This window comes from Rhopalosiphum maidis, chromosome 1 (assembly GCF_003676215.2).
Source record: "Rhopalosiphum maidis isolate BTI-1 chromosome 1, ASM367621v3, whole genome shotgun sequence".
NCBI lineage: Eukaryota > Metazoa > Arthropoda > Insecta > Hemiptera > Aphididae > Rhopalosiphum > Rhopalosiphum maidis.
Window position 1 is genome coordinate 58,979,847 of NC_040877.1, and position 21,931 is coordinate 59,001,777.

General features: G+C 30.1%; 1 protein-coding gene across 2 annotated transcripts in view; it reads right to left on the reverse strand.

Annotated features, from left to right (window-relative positions):
* Nucleotides 1-568: 568 nt before the first annotated feature.
* Nucleotides 569-21,931, reverse strand: part of LOC113550032 (potassium voltage-gated channel protein Shab) — a 49,067-nt gene continuing 27,704 nt past the window's right edge. The window contains exons 4-10 of one of the 2 annotated variants that reach the window (XM_026951628.1): nt 17,704-18,550; nt 16,273-16,320; nt 15,485-15,657; nt 12,674-12,754; nt 7,417-7,932; nt 5,642-5,807; nt 569-1,681 (exon numbers count right to left, since the gene is read on the reverse strand). In XM_026951628.1, the coding sequence (XP_026807429.1) occupies nt 1,104-1,681; nt 5,642-5,807; nt 7,417-7,932; nt 12,674-12,754; nt 15,485-15,657; nt 16,273-16,320; nt 17,704-18,550 (2,409 nt within the window). In that variant the 3' untranslated portion in view covers nt 569-1,103. The remainder of the gene's footprint in view (nt 1,682-5,641; nt 5,808-7,416; nt 7,933-12,673; nt 12,755-15,484; nt 15,658-16,272; nt 16,321-17,703; nt 18,551-21,931) is intronic. The other variant, XM_026951629.1, reaches the window with a different exon arrangement.

A 21,931-nucleotide genomic window follows, 5' to 3' on the forward strand; every position in this document is an offset into this window, starting at 1 on the left:
GAAAATTGACCCGAAGAAATTTTTTTTTTCTTTTTGATTTTTTTTCTTAACAAAACAGTAACATTGTATAATAGTTGAAATTTTTTTTGATAGATTGTTATAATTTGGCAACGTATATTTTGAACGTGAAACGGGTTAAACTCGGGTTAACACGACGATGCGTATGCCGATGTATAGAACAAAATCGTTTCGACACGAAAATATTGTACACCACGTACATAACATATTATAATGACGACGACGACGATGATTTTGATGGCGATGATGATTACGTTGATAACGAATGATAGCGATGATTTAAATAACAGAGTTGACCGATAGGAAGCCTAAAAAGAAGCGTCCTTTACAAATATCTACGTATATACTACGGTAAATGATTATATTTCGTTTTCTTCACTTACTTCGAGACTAAAATATATATAATTATTACAATCTAATGATGATGATAAAATGAGCATTTCTCATATATATATGATTTAAATTTGAAAATTTCTCTTAAAAAAACGAGAGTTGCGTTATAGTTAAAAATCTACATACATACATCATACATATATATATAGTACTTTATAGTAGGTATGCATATAATATATATATATATATATACGTTGTTCTTGAGGTCGTATACATATAGTTATTATCATGTATATTGTATGTTGTACGTAAAATGTATCGTTAAAATAAAACGCCGTACAAAGGCGTGACCACTATATTATTGGAGGTATCCCAGCCAGGACGGGCGGCGGCGTTCTTGCAATACGTTGACTAATATAATTACAGGATGCGCATCATAATACGTTCATTTCGCTGCAATGGCAGCGGCATTTGATGACTGTACACATATATTATATTTTATATCATAATATAATAAAATATACATAATATTACTAGTATACTACATATAGGTAGCTTAATGGCGAGCGAGTAGTTGTAGGTATATATTTTATTATATTATATTATTATTATTATTGTCTTCGTATCATAATAAGATTAAATTCTACGCGCGTGCGTCTGCGAATTTTGCTTGTGAGTGGTGATATACGATTTCACAAATATAATATTTATATCATATAATATACGTATACAAGTACCACGTAGTGCGACGGCTACGAGTACCTCTTGTCGGTGTTGTCGTTCATGGGCGGCGGTGGTGGACATATAAATATTGGTCCGCCCGAGTCTTCGAGAAGATCTTGCAGCAGCGCCACTTCGACCGGCGCTCTTCCGCCGCCGCCATTGGTAGTCCGGCCGTTGTTATTGTTGTGGTGGTGGTTGTTGTTGTGGCGGTGGTGGTTTTGATGCTGTTGCTGTTGAAGGTGGTGGAGGTTGTTGTTGTGTCGTGGCTGTTGCGGATGTGCAGGCTGCGGAAGTGGCAATGGCAGGGGCAGCGGCGATGGCTGCTGCTGAGGTGGTTGATTCTGCTGCTGCTGCTGCGGGGACATCGGACTCTTGCCCGGTGAACAGTCCGATAGATTGTCTGGTATGAGCTTTTCCGTTTCTGGATCCACATGTGCTGTCCGTCGGATACCTATCCTCGCGTGGTTACCGGACAAAGAGTCTTGAGTCACCTGCGACGACCCTTGGTTCTGGTGCCGTTTCAGTATCGACTTTGACCTCCGATGCAGTTCCGGAGAACGGTTTATTGATTCAGCTGACACTGATGGCGAGGACTTGCCGCTTTTCCCTGCAATAAGCAATCAAATTGTAATAATACATAATTTATATTATATAATTATAGATAAAGTTGACCCGAGTAATATTTTCGTCATCATACACGCAATATGCACATTGGCGGCGCAACTAGAAGAAAGGATATCTTTATCCCCTAAACTCAAGGTCTTTTATTTTTTTATTGTTGTTTAGTAAATATTATCGATAATTTGTATGCTATTTTTAGAACAATAAACTTTACCGTAAGCGGTGTGTAATATAGGCTCTTTGTAGCTATGCACGATGCTACAGCAATAACAATCCACCAATTTATAAATATTAAATATAAACATGGATATTATAAATAATTTAAAACGCTTATACATTTTAAACAAATATAATAAACTTTCATGAAAAATTATACTGAATATTAAAATAGTTGTAAAAATTTAATTTTGTTAAGTTGTATTTGTTTTTTCGATATTATTTATATTTAAACATGAGTTTTAAATTATATGTATGCATAAATATAATGTCATGAATATATAATGTCATTATAGGGATTGTGAAAATACTCGGGTGGAGGTGAAAACCTACACAGATTTCGGTGTCTACCAGCGTTTAATAATTTGTGCACCCCCAAAAATATTGATCTAGTCGCGCCTACAAATGTGCATAAATAGTTATGAATGGCGGTTGCATATTATAAATTATATAATTCAGGCAAAACTAAAAGTTTTTAATGGCTTACGCAAAGTTTAAATTATTGTACACATGTAACTATATATTTATATAATGTGTATACAGTTTTACTAGAGTACAATGTACAAGATATACACAAGACGTATGTTGCACTGACGTATATTATGTTTGAGATTAGTCAGTTTAGACCGTACACAGGGGTGGATGCCAGAAGAGGTGATTGCTTAAGGTGAATTATCACATATTATTTGTGCTTATAATTTTTGTGGGAGACATTACAATCATATTGGTTGACTAAGCAATAGAGAAGGGGTGGAAAGGCAAATATTTATATGACTGTTAGAGGTCGTCTCTGCACAGCACTCTTGAAAAAAAATATTCGAAATACGCCTTTGCGCGCATACGTCTATAAAGTTTTATAATTATCTAAAATCGAGAAACCTAGAAGATGCATTACAACTATTGATAAAATAAAATATATATCTAAGATACCACTCTTGTCCATAACGATCTCAATTATTTTAAGATCCTACTTATCTATATAAAATATAATATAATACTAAAATTAATACCTACGTATAAATCTATAGTTAATATATGACCTATATACATATATGTATACCGACATAATGATGCAGGTAATATATTATATTATTCATATTATACATTTATACCTACCAAATGTATTCGCAACGATTTTGACGATAAAATATCAGTAAATCGTCACGATTACATTTTTTGTTACAACCAATCATAGTAGTTTCAATAATAAAAAAAAAATCGACTACAGTCTCTACAAATTTGCTTTACAATTTGTTTATTTTATCAAGCAAATATTATAATATAATAGTATCACCGGGTATAGACATGGTCCCATTGGGTACAATCTAAGTCATCTATGATTACGAACGTTTACGTAAAAGTTTAACAAGCAATGAAAACAGTAGATAAGTGTTTTGATAATTATTGTGTATTTACTATTTAAAAAACATTAAGAATAAAAGAATCATAGAATAATAATATAGTTTTTTTAAGTCGTCCACTATTTGTTTTGATTTGTAATTTATTATACTGTGTATCGTATAATTATATTATGCACTATATAGTCACTATACATACATTATAATATTACTTTTATTTATGTGTAAATAGATAGATAGCATAAATAGTATAATATAATAAGGTAGGTAAGTAGTATAAATAACTAATAAGTAAAATACATCTATTATTTCGATAGTCATCAGCTATATAGTGATCACATCATATACATAAAAAGACTAAATTCCTCAAACTCACCCTAAATTCAGCATCCCCTTCGGTCGTTAACGTAATGTCCAAACATTATGAAGTTTCTACGTCAATATTTATGGCTGTTATCATATTACATATGTTTAGAGCTGTAATTTAATCCTATTATAAGTTACAACTCACAAAGGATAAACGTGTATAACTTCAGTTACAACTCGCAATGGCAAATAGATATGTTAATAGGTACTTACTGCCTACGTTACTTAGTAACCACTTATCTAAAAAGTAAAAACTTGAACAGTGGTACTAAAATATAATAATAATAATTAAGATGCATGTAGGTATGTAAATATGTGAGTTAGGTGGGTATTAGTCAATGTGCTATATAACTTAATGGGAAACTTTAATTCGTAGGTATTTTTAATTTTATAATTTCAAACGTTTTTCATTTCAAAAATTTGAAATCATTATCTATTCTCAGTCTTGTGAAGTCGTGAATAATTAAATGATTAATTTTAATTTAATTATACGAATAAGCGATTAATTCATTATGGTGCAACGATAGTTATGAATGTTATGATATTAAAAAAAATCGTTTATAATATTGTCTCTATTAAAAGAAAATTCACAGCAACCGGTATAATTTAATTTTAATTATTTCGTTAATTATGTATTGTATTCTTACATAGCTATCAAGTTCATACACGACATAAAAAAAATTGCTTGATAATCGTTGGTTTTTAGTTGTTAAAATAAAATATTATTAAAACAAATAATATATTTGGGAAAATTATATTTTAATAATTTAAATAAATATAATAAAAATTTAAAACAAAACACATTTCAGTGAATTAAAAAAACGAATATTTATATGACATTATTTTAAATTTTCAATTGCTGTCAACTCAAATAGGTGTCGTTGAGTTTAATTAAGTACATATTAACTTATTGCATTATCGTTTTTATCACAGTATTACATTTTGATTTGTTTTAGATTATAAGCATAACAATTGAACGAGGTAGATATTACGTTAATGTTTTCTTAAAAATGTATTTGTTTCCGGAACATTTAAAGGGATCAATTTAATACAGCAGTTATTGTAAACCTCTATATTTGGTTGAAAATGTAACCAGCAATCACAATTTAATTGCAAAGTAATGATTTTTTTGAATTTCCTTTTAGTTTTTGAGGAATGCACAGAATACAATATTGAACAATATTGAGAAGAAAAGTAAGTAATCTATGTATTAATACAATATTTTTCAACAATTAATTAATTTAAATCAAAATTTTAAATTATTATAAAAGGTAAATTATTGAGTTTATCAATCGCAAATGGCTAATGAGTATCTAGATCACTACCAGTGCCTAGGTATTTTAGTTATTGTTAGCTGTTGCTCAGTACATTTTGGTATATATTATATAAAATAAATTAATTTTTAAGCATATTTCGCAATATCAAAGTTTCAAGTACATATTTACTATTCCATAAATGACAGACATTAGCCGTGTCGCATCGATCGTTATTATTTTTATAGTAGCTAAAGGTATATACAGATAATAATTGGTTACTTTATAATATAGTATATAATGGTGATTGGTAGATTCTAAATATATATTTTTTTTAGTTACATACATTTTATTGATTATTTGAACTTTTAACATTTAATAATTAAAAAATTAAATTACTATAATAATATAGTAAGCCAAAACTTTTATTATTTATATATGTATCCATTTTTCAAGCCATAGTAAATATCTGTGTTTTTGTTAAATGTCATTAAATAATAACATTTATTACTCAGATATATAGGTAGTAATAGTTTTCTTGGATAGTCTCGTTGATTCTTCGAAAACGAAAAAATAAAATAAAATAATATTTACAAATATTAATATTATTTATTAATTGTTTGAACCTATGCAGATTTATCTTATCAAAATAAACATAATATTATATAAATGTGAAATATACAATACGTACGTTATTTAATTTAATTTTTAAATAACCTAAACGGAAAGTTTCTTTCCATAATAATGTAGTACCTGTTTTATTAGATATTAGTGGTAACCCGAACAAATGTTGATTGATTATTCTTGTAGCATTAGTCAATGTTTTGGATGACAACCCGAACGAAGGTCGTCGTTTCCGTGCACCATCCAAACTTTCTTGAGACGATCGGCCAAATAAACTTTCTCCTATGTTTGATTGCTTGAACAATGGTAAAATAAAACCACTCATATTATACTGTTTTTCAACAAAATGTTGTATTATTACGCTTATACGTTATCAAAATATTATGATGATTGGTGTGGTGCTTAGGTTAACGACAGGAAAAAAATAATTAAATAACCGTCGATAAAATATCACACTACCGTTTAGACTAATATTAATATTAATTTTAGTATTTCAAATAAAATAAAATAAACAAATTAAATTTCACCGGATATTATAATGTATACAATTTCAAGATGTAGAATTTGATATTCGATTATATTGGAACGAATAATTATTAATAATTATTTAGTATACGTATAATACTGCCGTTGTAGCTAAATAATCGAATTGTTATAGTATATAGGTATATATGACATTAGCAACTGGTCATTGTTAAACGTCACAAAGCCTATTTCATGTATTATATGAAACTTCAATTTTCAAATGAAAATAATTGCTCTTAATATATTATTATGTATATATATATCAATAATACTAATAAATTTAACTGCCGGCTTCAGCGGAGGGAATAATACCTACCGGTGGTGATAAATTGACGAAATTACAACTAATACTGCTATTTAATTAATACCATTCGATTTTCTCGGTGATAAAATAATTATCATTGGGGACCATATACATTATATAGTAGGAAAAATTATTGCACTAAAATGTTTTATCCACGGTTCGACCGAACAGTTAACTCTACCGATATTACAGAACATATTTTTGATTCACCAGACATAGGTACTTACCACTCTTTAAATATTACAGTTATTCAAAATCTGATTTTTTAATTTGTATATAAACTTTAAGAAAATATTTGGAAATTTTTGAAATTTTTCGCACTACTTAAAAAGTTGTACTTTTATAAAATAATTTTTAAAGACTTATCCTTGATTTAAATTGAAAAACTACTAATTCAAATTTTAAGTTAGATACATCATATTATTTAAAAATAATATAATAAATTATTTACAGTAAAGTAAAAGTTTGTATTATCACAAGATACTCCTTAAGTAGTACAAAATATCTCTAGAATTTGAAAATATGGCCTTAAGTATATTTAAATATTTCAAGAATTTTAATAAATGAGCAAATGGAAGCCATGCTTGGAAAAGCATTCTATATACTGTTGTTGATCGGTACCTATAGGTAACCCTAACGGGTTTTCAGACTTCCCTATTATTTGGGACTTCAACGAGATAGTATGTAGATAGTAATTCTCATAGTAATTGTATTATTGTAAATTATAGGTTTGTGATTTCAGCGTCAAAATTGCAACTACAGTATCGGAATTTTTAACCGACGGGTAACAAGTTTTCTGATGGTCGACATTCACAGGCCGGATTTAAAAAAAAGTGTTACACAATTTTAAGCACCACTAATGCACATAATATATGATTTACCTTATAATTTTTTTTTAAAGATAGGAAAATTTAAAATTTTGGTCAAACAGTATCGATATCTATATCGTTACTTAAAAATGTTTAGAAAAATGACTATAATTTTTCTCCGCCTATGTCAACATTTGTCCATAGGAACTCATTTTTTCGTTTACTTATTTCTATATAAATTATTACACAACAGCTGTACGACTTACTTGCGAAAATCTTGTCTTTCGCTGTTTGGCCGTCTCGTTGAGACTTCCGCGACTGCCGACTGCCGCAGTTCTGCCCGAGAACTCTTTGCACTCGTCCATCGGCGACGTGCCCAAGCTTCGGGGCGGGCCCCCCTTGCCACCTTTACCACCGGCACTCTCCAGGGGGTTTACATACAGGTTGGAGTCGTTGACGCCAACTCCGCCGCCGCTGCCGTCACTGCCTTTACCGGCGACGGTGACGCCACTGACCGGGACGTGGCCGACCTGCTCGAAAACGGTGTCGTGTAGGTCATCGGCTGTCAGGTCGCCCTGCGAATGGAATGGTTGCGACTTGCAGCTGATGTACGTGTCCGAGCTGTCGACGCTGCCCACCTCGTTGCGCGAACGCCACTGCCCGCCACCCGACGACGACCCATCGGCCTCCTTGAGCGTTCTCATCTCCACGCTGAGCGGCGTCCGCAGATCACTGGTCGGGTACGGTGTTAGGTGTTCCGCGTCCAAGTATTCTTTAACCTCCTGCAGAATCGCACCACAAATGCGCAAACACATATACGTACGCACACGTGTATCGTGTCGGGGAAAACAAACAAAAAACAAATACGAAATTAGAAAACGTTAACGCCAAAACAAGATTGAGTAGATTTCCGTCAATATAGTTAAATGACAGACTATATGAAAGACCGGGGCTAGTTTTCACACGGGTTCATTGTCACAATGTTAATATATAGACAGATTGGTATAACTTAGAAACTCGACGGTATCTATATTCGATATATATGTACTGTATCTATATCATCATCACAATGAAAATAATCATTTTTATATTGGCTATAAGTTGATTGTAGTTGTACAATACATTTAAGGACGACCGAAGTGAACTTTAAGTCTGTGAGTATTTTTTTTTCATGAATGTATTTTAATTTGTCATTTATCTATAGAATAGCAAACGTTGTAACTGTAACTTTTTTTTTTTTGTGTGGTCTCAAGATGATATTTTGAATAAGGTCACTAACAGTGCTTGAAAAAAAAATGAAATAGCAAAAACTGTGACAATTAGCCCCGGCTTCCCTACATATAGCTGCAGGCTACGCACACACATATAATATAGATAATACGCACTAACCACTAGTACTATCATATTATTATTATGTAATATAGTGTAACCCATAAGTGACATAAAGTATTATGACTATAATAGGACTTGACGGCCGACGAGATGTCACTAAATCACTGGTATGATGCATAGTATTATTGCAGTGTAATAATGTAATGGTTGTGTTTATATGTACATATGTTTTCTATTAAGACAGCTTACGTACAATGTTTACCATTAAAAATCACTTCTAAAAAAATAATGATATCGATTGAAAAATAAATAAAACGTTGAAATTTGCTCTAGCAGCTAATGGCCTACAGAAATACATCAGCAAAAGTATTAAGTACTCGTTCGTTCGTTCGTTCATTACTGATTTATCAGTGCGTGATAACTACATTTTTATTTACTCAGGCATTTTGATAAACATGATTTTATATGAATTCATAATATTCAAATGAACGTTTACAACATAATAGTATACATTATAATTGCACGGAAAAATATGAAATATTTGTTGGAACTTATTACTGTGAAAAAATAAAATAAACGATTTTCAAATATTTACAACATTTTTATTATTACCTAATCATCAAAAATAGTAAAATATAATAAAATAAGTATAAAATATATGTAATAAAGATTTATAGAAAATAAAATATAAATAAATAATAAATCATGCGATTCTATATAATATAGGTAACTAATGATCAAAATAGTTCGTGCACGCTATAAAAATGTTTAGATGATTATCTACGGACTTTTTATTGATTAAGTTATTTTAAAAGACGATTAACATCACAAACGGTTACAGTTTATTTAATTCCGTGTTTATTTTATCAAATAATAAGTGATTGCATTATAATATTATAATATAATTTGCTTTATATTTATAGATCCAAAGTTCCGTATCGAGAATTAAATTTAGCAAAATTAAATTAACACACTTAAGTGGTTAAATTTAAATTGGTCACCTACGGTAAATACTATTTAATTCATTTTTCAAGAAAATTTGGAAGGACGGTATGTATCTAGTACCTACAACCTACATTTAAATTCAATATATTTACGTTAAAGTTTTGAACATAATTCGATCAAGTTTTCTTGTTTCGTTGGGAACTATGTAATGTCATAATATAAATATGTATTTATATAATATATAAATCAACTATAGATACCAAATTATTAGAGTCAAAAATCATGTTTATGAGCTATGAGTCATGGCTGTTATGCAGTAGGTACCTACCAATTTAATATATTGACACGCCATCGATATGACTCATGACTCATACATTAATAAACGTTATACTGTTTCAGATAATATTTAAGTAATATGTTAAATTGAATTACACGTGAATTAATCATAATTCATAATAAGACGCATTTTGTGCAGAGTGCAAAATTAATTTTTAATTAGATAAACGATTAACGAAGAGCGCTCTGCTTTGGCACCTCGGTGGCTGGTTTACCAAAATAACTCAAAAAAACACGGAGTCGTTGCACCCGAATAAACAGTGATGGACATCATGCGTCGTGGACTTATCGATTTAGTACTGTTAATTATTCAAGTACGATGCAAGATTTGTACCAACTATTTAGAGTGGCGTATGGTTCATGTACGAGAATTATAGCAATGACAATATATTGATTACCTATTGTAATGTTAATGTACCTAGGAGTAATATATTGTTTGTAATAATAATTAATGTCCAATGAGTGTACTATAGAATTCTGCAAATAATTTTAAAAGCACTTGAAATTATATTTAAACCTAACTATATTAGGGACAGTTATTTAAAAATTTTTTATATTAGAAAATATATTCCCTTAGAAAAAAAAAATATCTTAAATAGAAAGGTAAATATTTTAACCTAGGCATTTTAAATTTTGCATATTATAAAACTCAAGATATTAATACTGCTATATTGAAATAGATGTTTAACCTAAATTATTCTCGTATATGTTACCATTATTAATGAATCCGGACATGTCATCGCTAGGGTTAAAGGTCAAACTATGTCAATAAACTTGGTTTTGAAAAAAAATATTTAAACAATATTAATAATATTATACTAGGATAGCCCTAGCAGCTTTTTATTATTTACCTAATAATATTAATTCAACCATACAATAGAATAAAACGTGAGAACTAGGGATGTAAATTAGCAAAGACTGAATTTTTTCTACATCGTTACACTTAATATTTTTACCACTTATATAATAACAGTCGGTGTCTCATTCAAATTCGAAACTTTATTTATTAATGTTGGTATTTTTAATTGTGTTTATATAATTGGTACATAGCTAGTGGTTATGGCAGTGATTTTTGCAGTGGTTTGCCATCACCGGATTTGTTATTTCAATAATGAAGATATAGTACGTAATTTAATGGGACTGAAATATTCCAATTTTCATAGGATAAATTAATAAATAATAATACAGTTTTAAAATAATATTTTCTCCAAACATGGTCATATTGCTTAGGCATATACAAATAAACAAAAAATTTTAATATAATGAAGCCTATATGCTCTATGTTGTTGTGTCATCATTTAAAATAATACGCAACGATGACAAGATGCAATATATTGTACGAACTTCTTGATAATCGTTATCTCTGTGTCAAAAATAATATTGTATTCTCATTCGTAAACGTGTTTTGTTTGTAACTGAATTAAGGCGTTTCGCTTTATTTATTTTACACACGTCACCGTGATTTTTTTGTCCTCAAAAAGTTAAAATGGATCTAAACGACGAAAACAGGAATCTCGTGCAAAACGTAATTTTATATAATAACACGTACATAATTTTAGTATTATTATCCATTGTAGTTCATGTACACATGATTATTATCGCATATTGCATGTATTATAATACGTTATTTGTTTCACGTTAATAATCTAGGTCAACAGGATGGGTAAACGAAAAGTGTTGCAGAGCTTACAACCGTGTAGTAAGGACAGAACAGTTCTGGTTGGTACCGGTATGCCTCAAACAAGGTATAAGATTTTATTGAATCGATAAAAAAGGGTACTCAATTATTTAGAGGTATTTTTCGTGTTATTGTTAATATATACAGGGTTAGTGGAAATTTGGTCAATAGATATCGAGGGTTCAGCGTGTTCAAAGTTTTCGTTGAAGACAAAGACGGAAATGGTGGATAACCTTATACATCGCCATTATCAAAAACTACGGTATACCTCAAACCAAAAATTCATCTCTCTCAAGACACGGACTTCGATGTAATGTTATATTGTAGAATCGTTGTACAATTAGTGCAATATAATATTAAAATAATTGATTAATAATTATATGATTAAACGCCAGAATAATAGATTGTATGAAAAATGTTTAACGTAAACGACAATCATGTTATTTTCATATTAAAAAAGTGGTAATGTTTTTCATTAGTTTGATCCACGAGACGATAGATATGACGTGTTATTAAATTTAAAACCCTCTCGCACACGTTTGTGTCAGATTATATATATTTTTTTTTATCTAGGTCTGTGATTTACATTGTATCTAGTACATACACTACTATCTACACAATGCGAATCATCTTCATCGCCAACTACGGCATCTATATTATAATCTATGTTATACTACAGTATCAGCTGTTAATAACTGTATAATAATAGAAAATATATTATATATTATAATATTATTTATTGTATAATATCATAATAGGTATAAAAATACTATAGCTTATAATAGTTACTCTGTTTTATTTAATATTTCACTAGACATTTTTCTATAGTGACAAACAATGAAATATATTTATTTTGTATTAGAATGTACAGAATAATATTAAAATTTTGTTATTCAAAATAATTAGTTTTTCAGTAAATATTGGTTAAATAATGATTAAAAAAGTAAAAATCATGATTTTTTTATCCAAAATTATTTTCTTTATGTTATATGTAAACATTGTAACTCGAAAAATGTGGAATTATATTTATTTATATAAGCTATAACGCGTATATATCTAGAGTCTAATAGTCGATATATTATGGTATAATGTAATCAAAACTAAGGACAGTTTTTTTTAAATTCTACTTGCAACTATATAAATATATGAAGTCTACTTTTGGTTAGACTTTTGATATAAGAAATAAAATTTATCACTAAAATAACTTTTCATTTAAACAACTTTCATGGTACCTTTTGTCTACAAGAGCAACATTCGAACTCATTGAAATTTTCGTCTAATTTTTCGTTAAAACAACTCACGGTCATATTCCCCTAAAAGAAAAACAAAACAAAACAAAACAAACATTCATAAAAAAAAAACCACGCAAAAACCAAACAAAAACTAAATAGGTAATCTGCAGTAAGCGTAAAAAGGTTATTTTCTTTGTACATTTAGAATCATATGACATCATTTTTTCATTTTTTATGACTTAAAAGGATTAAAATTTTAATCTCATTTTTATTATAATGAGCAAATCAAAGCCCAGGATCACACTCATATAACTACGTATATTGGTACATATGAAGATTATCATTCATTAGAAAATACAGAATAAATATTAAACAGAGTTTAAACGAATCACAGGTAATATTTAAAGGAATTCTTAGGTTACTCTTGCGTTTGTACCCTCTTAAGTCTTTTTCGTGTAATAATTTATCAAAGAAACTTGATTAAATTTGTTGTTAAAATAATAATAAGCAATACAGTTCCTAAATTTAATTGTTTGTTTAAATTTGTTGATTTGTCGATTTGTTTTTGTAGTGTTTGTCATCAGAGAGATTATTCTATTTGAGTGAACTATTCTATCCCTACTACATGAATTTATGTATAAATAATATATGAATATTAATGTTGATAGTGAATTTTAACAACACTCAATTTGCATATATTTTGATCACTATTTACATTATTTTCAAAAAGTCAATTAGTATTTAAAAATATTTAATTATTATGAAATCTTTATATTATTTCTATCTAATTAGGTAGTTATATCAGTTCATACATTTTTTTTATTGTTATTCATTTCCAAATGAATTGATAATATTATATTATTATCAATACGAAATAAAATAATATTTTTATAAAGTAAATTTCATGAAAAATCAGTTACATTGAAATTAATCAAATCTTGTTAGCCTTGGTTATTTTATAGTATTGTTTTTACTTTTTATTAAAGTAAAATATTTCAGTGTAAGGATTTTAAAAAACTTCATTCTGTTGATTAATGTAAGTATTTTTTTAACAAGTATTTGTATATCTATTTATAAAATAATGCATTGTATGTATTTCTCAAAAAGTAAACACTATTATATAAATGAACGAATTTAATATATGTTTAGTGTTTATGTACCTTTTTAATATATTGAAAACATGCAAGTTTAAGTTGGTTTATCGGTTATTTTGTATCGTAAAATTTTACGTTATAAAGCAGAATAAAATTATTTTATTTTTGGATCATTTTAGAACAATTAGCAAAATATAATATGTTTTTAACCAATTAGCATGGATTAGCGAAAAAAAAAATAATTTAATTTATTTGGTGAATATTTTACTCCAATTATCTCATTTAAATGCAGTAGTTTATTTTATCACATCAATTTTTTTGATTTGGTGCATTTTGTCTACCTTCTGAAAAATTTACTTTTAAATAAATGATTCAAGATAAAGCTTTTTTGGTCTGGGTAAGCTGAAAATATTCACCAAATTGTTTGTTATTCTATTTATTCAATCTTAAATAAACGTAGTTTGTTAAACTAAAAATATAAATTGAACCAAAACAAATGAAAACCATATTGAAAGATTCAAAAAGTGGTATAAATAATTTAGTAGTATATAAAAATCATACAAAATCATGTAAAATAATTTTATTAGGAGAATTAGTTTTTATTTTGCAAGTCATTGTAATATAATATGTTAATACAAATACTTAAAGTGAAATTTAAAAAAAATATAAACGATAAATAATAAAATTATTAACGAAATTATTGAGTTGTCAGGATAATGAAATAAAATACAAAATTTAATGTGTGTAGGTTATTGAAATATTGAGTTTTTTAGAACAAATAGAAATTATTATCAAATTATAAGTCATGAGAATATAAATAGTCTAACGTTGTCGGTATACCCAAAGGAATTCGAGTGAAATAATAATAATAGACAGTAATCCACGTCATAATCTTCCAAGTAAAGTGACTATCATTTTCTTTTATCCTTAAATTTTAATCGTCTTACTTAAAAAATTATTAAGAGCATTCAGGTGGATAACACGATAGGTACTCGTGAAGTTTGAACAGTGAAGCTATTGAAATTCTTAAATCCAGTCACACCGAAAGCTAGTGGGTATAATTGTGGTTTCAAAAATCAGTAGTTTCGTTGAATGTGAGTAACTACTGAAATATTTTTTATTCATTTATTGCTTTGTATCGTAAAATCACAGGAAATATTGAAACGGTACGCGATGGTGTAAGTATGAAGACAGAAAAGTATAAGTTGCTGATTTCCTATATTCCCCAAATAAATTATTTATAGTCATGGGATTTTATTTATTAAACATGCACACACTTTGATTCAAAATAGCGTGTCCACTAGAACGCGTAAATAAGGCATTTTACCGAAGCGTCAAAAAGTTTGCAACTGTTATTTCGTTTAAATTTATATAAATTTACTGTTCTATAGAAAGAGCAATGATAATTGTGTTTCAGCGATATCGTACGTTAATATATATATATATACATCGTATAGGTAGTGCAGTTTGACATTTTTGAAATTGTAACTCGTAAGTAAACAGAATTTTAAAAGTATCTGATATTATAATATTTTAGTGTGATAGCAGAATTACAGTAATAATTTTTTACTAATACGCTCTGTATAATATTTCGTTACATTATAATATTATTATCGTTGCGCAGAAAACTGAAATTTTTAATTTCCAATAGTAGCTCAGTATACAACCGCTGGAAGGCACCTGTAGCGGTGTGCGATTTGCAAGGGCGTATACTCACCGAGCTCTCGAAAGGTTTCCCGAACGAATTGGCATTTTGTTCTGGATTGTCGATGTCCAATAGTGTCTGGTGTTCCGGCTTGGCGGTCGCGGCACCCCGCGCTGGTGCCGGGTTCAACGGGACCGTCTCGCTGCCACTACTCGTCCCGTCGTACTGCGAATAATTGCTGCCCACTGTTTGAACACACATTGCACATAATATATATACACTAACATATGAATGTTGAAACGCAGCGAATACGATTTGTATATTGTGACGGTTTTCGTACAGGCGCTGAAGTCGTATCAAGAGCATAAACAACAAAAATCTATGGTGAATGAATATATAGCTTATTTTGTTTTGAATGACAATCACCTAATATGTATTTGGTCAATAATGCCAGTGACTAGTGAATAATATTATTTTTCATTTAACGTAATTTATCATAATTTTATGAACTTGCACTATTTTTCTAAACTGAACTAAAAAGTAAATCACGACATTCAAGAATATAACTAATAATATGCATAATAAAAACTCCGTTATCTAATATATATATGTATATATATATTCCTCGGCTGGTCACATGATAACTATATAGATTATTTAACATTTACCTCACTAAAATGTCGGGAAATTAATACAATAGTTTCACGTGGTTGAAAATTTGACTCTTTTATTGCTCAATACGAGAGATAAACGAGTACCTAAATAAAATAAACGACATTGACGAATTGTTGCAATCGTCACATCAGACAGTGAGCCGCGAAGTCAACTATAACGTACTTACAAAAACAAAATGAACTTACCGTGTGATCTTAGCGAATTTTGCTTGGACAGCTTCGGGATGTCGCTCTCTGAAAATCAACTTTAGTTATTTACACGTGTTTCATATGTGGTGCATAAATATATATTTTTTTCTTATTCAATATAATAATATCATACTGTTATGAATTGTGATAGATCAATTATTATAGATGTCTGTGCGTTTCCATAATATTATATTATATGATTTAGAAACAGTCGCATGGATGATAAATATATTATATAATATTATAAAAGATTACACGACATCGAATGGTGCGTATTTAGTAGCTGGTACTTACACAGAAAGTACATAAGAAGGCCGTGCATGTATACCATAATTATAAATGACAATAATATAATATATTGTGTACCAGCTGTAGTAACAACGGTTGCAGGACAAGGATTGTAATATTATAGGCTTAAAAATATATATGTAGAGGATTATTACAATTTTGCGTTACAAAATTGGTAACGGTCAAATATTATATAATCTTATGGGATCCCCCGTTGAATGTAACACATATATTAATATATTATATATTTATATGGTATACACTGTAATGATTTTTTTTCGTATTGAGAACCTTTTTTCTACGTTTTATCATATTAATGGAAATTTTAACATAGCAAAGTAATATGATACATCTCGTAGAAAACAAATTATTATTCATTTGGTTATGAATTATATTTTTCCCTTTTAAATCGAACTAAAACAGTAAGTTAGAGTTTCAGAAAATTAAATGTATTCTATGCAGGAGTGATAAATATCATCTGATATAACGAATAAGAGTTGATTGTTGTCTATATGAACTTTTCGGAACAGTACAACAAAGATTAAAGGAGTGTAATCTCACCACTCTTACGGAACTTAAAATGTTTATAAACAATGAATACGTTAAGCATGTGATTCAGAGATGTATAGAAAAATGAGGGTTGCTGTCGAACGAAAGTGGATGAAAAAAAATCATCTCACTAAACGACTATAAAACCAACAAACGGGGGTATATTGGAGCGTATACTCAGAATAATATTTATAAAGAAATGCGTATACGTAAAAAAAAAATTATTAATTTTATAAAAATATGTACGGTAAATGGCGAGCAATGAGTATAATATTTTGTTTTATATTATATTTATTCTTTTTAAATTCTGTGGTTCCCCGTGACACCACATCATCATCACACCACTCGAGAACCATACACGTAATCATAGATATAGCTGATGTGTAAATATTTATGGCGGATAAAAATAAATTTGAGGTTAATAAATAGTAATAAACTAAGTATTTTTTTTTTTTATTAATTTTCAAGACAATTTTTTTTAGAAAAATATGATGTTTACTCAAATCATTTTTTATCAACACATGCCTGACAAGGAGTGAAAACAAGGAATATCGGCGGTAGCAGCGGCAAGTAGCAGGGACGTAGACTTACCGTTGTCGACGATCACGTCGATCAGATCCATGCTCTTTGCAAACGCGTCCCGGAGGTTGACGTGGTGGAAGGACACGATACTTCCTTCGCGCTTGGCGCGCTCCAACGCTTCACGCCGCTTGAGCGCCTTCTCCCGTCGCATTTGGTTTTTATAGAACTCGGCAAAATTGTTGACGATAATCGGAATGGGCAGCGCAATGACCAGCACGCCGCAGATACAACAGACGCCGCCGATGACCTTTCCCAGGGCCGTGGTCGGATATATGTCGCCATAACCGACGGTGGTCATGGTGATGCCGGCCCACCAGAACGTCTCGGGTATGGACAGGAACTTGGTGTTGGGCTCCTCCTTCTCGGCGAAGTACGCCAGGCTGGAGAATATCAGCACGCCCATGGCCAGGAACAACATGAGCAGGCCCAGTTCCTTGTACGAGTTGCGCAACGTGAACCCGAGGCTCTGCAGGCCGGTGGAGTGCCGGGCCAACTTGAGTATGCGAAGTATGCGCATGATGCGGAATATCTGTATGACGCGGCGCACGTCGTCGAACTGGTGTGTGTCCGTCTTGTCCGTCTCGGCCACCAGTATGAGCGACACAAAGTACGGAAGTATGGCCAGCAGATCGATCACGTTTAGACCTCCTTTGAAAAACTTCCACTTGTTGGGCGACGCGCTGAACCGGAGCAGGTATTCGAGCGTAAACCACGTGATACATACTAGCTCCACCATGGCGAAAACCGGATTGTCCTGGATTACACCCTTCGTCTCTACTTGAAGCGACGGTATCGTGTTCAACGTCAGCGCCACCGTCGACATAATGATGAACAGTATCGATATCACGGCTATCACCTGCGGGGTCACATAGAAACAACCGCGTGCGGCTCCGGTCAGACGTCCGTTCACGTAAACACTTAGTACTACATAATATTTTGTTGTTTCGGTTTCGTCCTACCGATATTGCTATAAATATTTACGGTATTATTGACCGCTGCAAACGCTACTATCGTCCATCGAATAAGACCGTTTTCGATCAAAATCGTGTACTTACTTTTTCAACCAAACAGAAAAGTTTAATAATTACTTTAGGTTATATATATATATTATATATACCGCGTGCCTGCGAAAACAGGGTACACTTTATCACTTATTTTCAATCCTGATTGCGGGACGTTTAACTAGTCTATGGATCATAAACTACTATGACATACAAATTTTTTAAACTCGTGTATTTTGAGTATGTGCTACACTACTTCATTTATTTTAACGGCAACCCCCGTTTTGAATATCATTTTCAAGCAATTTTAAACTATCAACAAATTGGAATAATTAAAACTAAGTATACTTTTAAAAATAAATGTGCTAAAATGTATTATATTTTTTTTTTAGTTATACGTATTTTTTCGTTTTAAGCACCATATGATAAGTACATTATACATTTATTATTATTTATCAAAGTAATAAATTGATTACTATTTATGAATTATTATTTTATTTTAGTATTACACATTATGAAATTACTTAATTTATTATAAAAACACGAATTTTTAGAAAATAAAATTCTAAATTTACATTTTTTTTTTAACAAATACTATACATTTTTATTTACAATTTAATTTACAAATGTTATATTATAAATTCATAAATAATTAATAATTTATTACTTAAATAATAAATGTATAATGAAGAAATACGTACAATTAAAAAAAAATAATAAAATTTAACACTTACATTTTTTTAAACATTATACCTAGCTCTAATTTTGCCAATTTTATGTTTAAAATACAAATTGAAAGATCAAAATTGCTTGAAAAAATTGGTTTATCCGAAAATGATATTCAAAATGGGGTTTACCATTAAAAGAAATGAAGTAATGTTGCACATGCGCGAAATACACGAGTAAAAAAAAAATTGTAAGTCATAGTAATTAATGATCCATTAATTTAGTTTAACTACCCGCAATCAGAATTGAAAAATATATACAGGCTAGTGAGTGATAAAGTGTACCTACCTTGTTTCCACAGACACACAATATATTATATAATATGTATAACATAAAGTAAACATTAAAATTTTTGGTTTGGCTGAAAAAGGAAAGGAAAGTTTTTGGATAGAAGTAGAATCTATCTTTTATAAATTTAAATTTGGCCAAAGAGTAAATCAGCCAAAAACGGAAGTATAAGACTTTGGTCAAAAACGGTTACTACATCCAATAGAACGATGCACGTCGGTTTAGGTCGTCAGGTCATGTGTATTGTCTACCTATCCACATTCACATTTTTGCACATATACGTATATTGTTAGGCGTGCAGCGAATAGTTTAGAAATTCAAAAAAATCATCCCATTTTTGTATTCAAATCGTGCGTTTTATTTGAACACCACGATTTTTAACAATTTTTGATTACACATCACGCATGTGGTTATTGTAAATATCGTATTAACAAATCATATTTTGCGATGATTTTGAACATATTTGAATACTATGGGAAACAAATTTTTTGCGAATAAGTATTTCCTTTATTTTTACACGAACAGTAAATGATCTGCCGTACACGATTCGCATCAAACTTAGAGGTACCTATTCGTTTGATGAAAAAAGTTTGTATAGCCACTGACCTTTTAAAATTAGAAAAAAATCCCGAGCTTTTGAAAACATGGACTTTAAGAATCCACCGCGGGATAGTTTCGGGAAGAGTAGATAATTCAATTCAAATCGATCATACATTTTTTCACTCTTTATACGCCACGCCTGATTATGTATGGTACAGACACATTTTTTCTCCTGACGTCCTCTACCCTAACCTTCTCAATCGCGGATTATGAAATCCCGGCTATATCCTGCCAACATCACCACCACTACCTAAAAATACCAAAGTAGAAAGAAATGATGCTCTATTTGTGCTAACATGAAGGTCTTATATGGGTATAAAATATACGTTACATTGGTGTATGTGTGTGTGTGTGTATCGCGTTAGTATATAACATAATATATTATATGGTTTATCGCATCCTTCCGTCTACCATTCGTGAGGTTCGCGTGCCATTGCGGCGTTTTCGAGCTCCGGTAGGTATACGCGGGATCGATAACGACGATAACGATAGTAATAGTAATAATAATAGTAACAATAATAAGCTGCATTCTGTTTCGTATATTATTATATGTAGGTTCGCGATTTGCGTGCGTGCGCGCCGTGTGCCAGCTATATAGTTCACACTGGTCAGTGGTTAACGAACGGTTCGCGGTTCGTTTGATTTTAATTAAAACTCATTTACCTATATATATATATATATATATATATATCACACAAACACACACATATACATATATATTGTGACCTATTACTAATAGTTTTAAGGTGGAAAGCCTACCGTTGTGTTTATAAAGTACTATATAGTCTATGTATTATTGTACGATATAATGCTGCGGGCGCGACGACTCGCGCGCCTGTCGTGTTTCGATTTCATGATTCGTGTTTCGCTGTAATATAATGTAATACCACAACGGTGTCACCTATATATATATACTGTTAAATGTATATAAATATATTATAATAAATTATGCATTGCACACAATATGATATTATATAGATAAACATTAATTATTATTTTTTATTTTAATTATTATCTAACAATTGTGTTTTACAACGCACGCACCGCGAATTCATATATTATTCGTCGCACAAAAATACACCGATTGTGAAATGGAAATCTGATTTTATTTTACACGTCCGTATCGATGAACACTCGCACGCATATATTATTATGTTAGAGAATTAATCAAATTGTCTTAATCAAAAACTTGACATTCTGAAAAAAACAATGGCATACTTTTGATAAATTATATTATTTATGAATAATATTTTGAAGTAAAACTTTATCAACTTAAGATATTTTTTCGAATAATTTACTTTATTTAAAAAAAATCGAAAAATGTTTCGGGAAAGATTCTAAATATATGGAATAATATAAATTATTATACATTATTAGTTATTACTAATATTCATGAGGTACCTGCCAACTCCAGGTTTTTATTTTTATCGAAATCAAGATACTTCAGTACCTTCAGTAGATGTAAATAAATTTTTAGCATAATATATCACTCAACAATATCTTTTAGTTTAAAATTCCTATATAGTATAAGTACTATAACTTAGTATAATTTACAAATAGCTTTAAATTAATTGTTTACATAACATTAAAGCGCAGTGCAATAAATACATAATGTATTACGT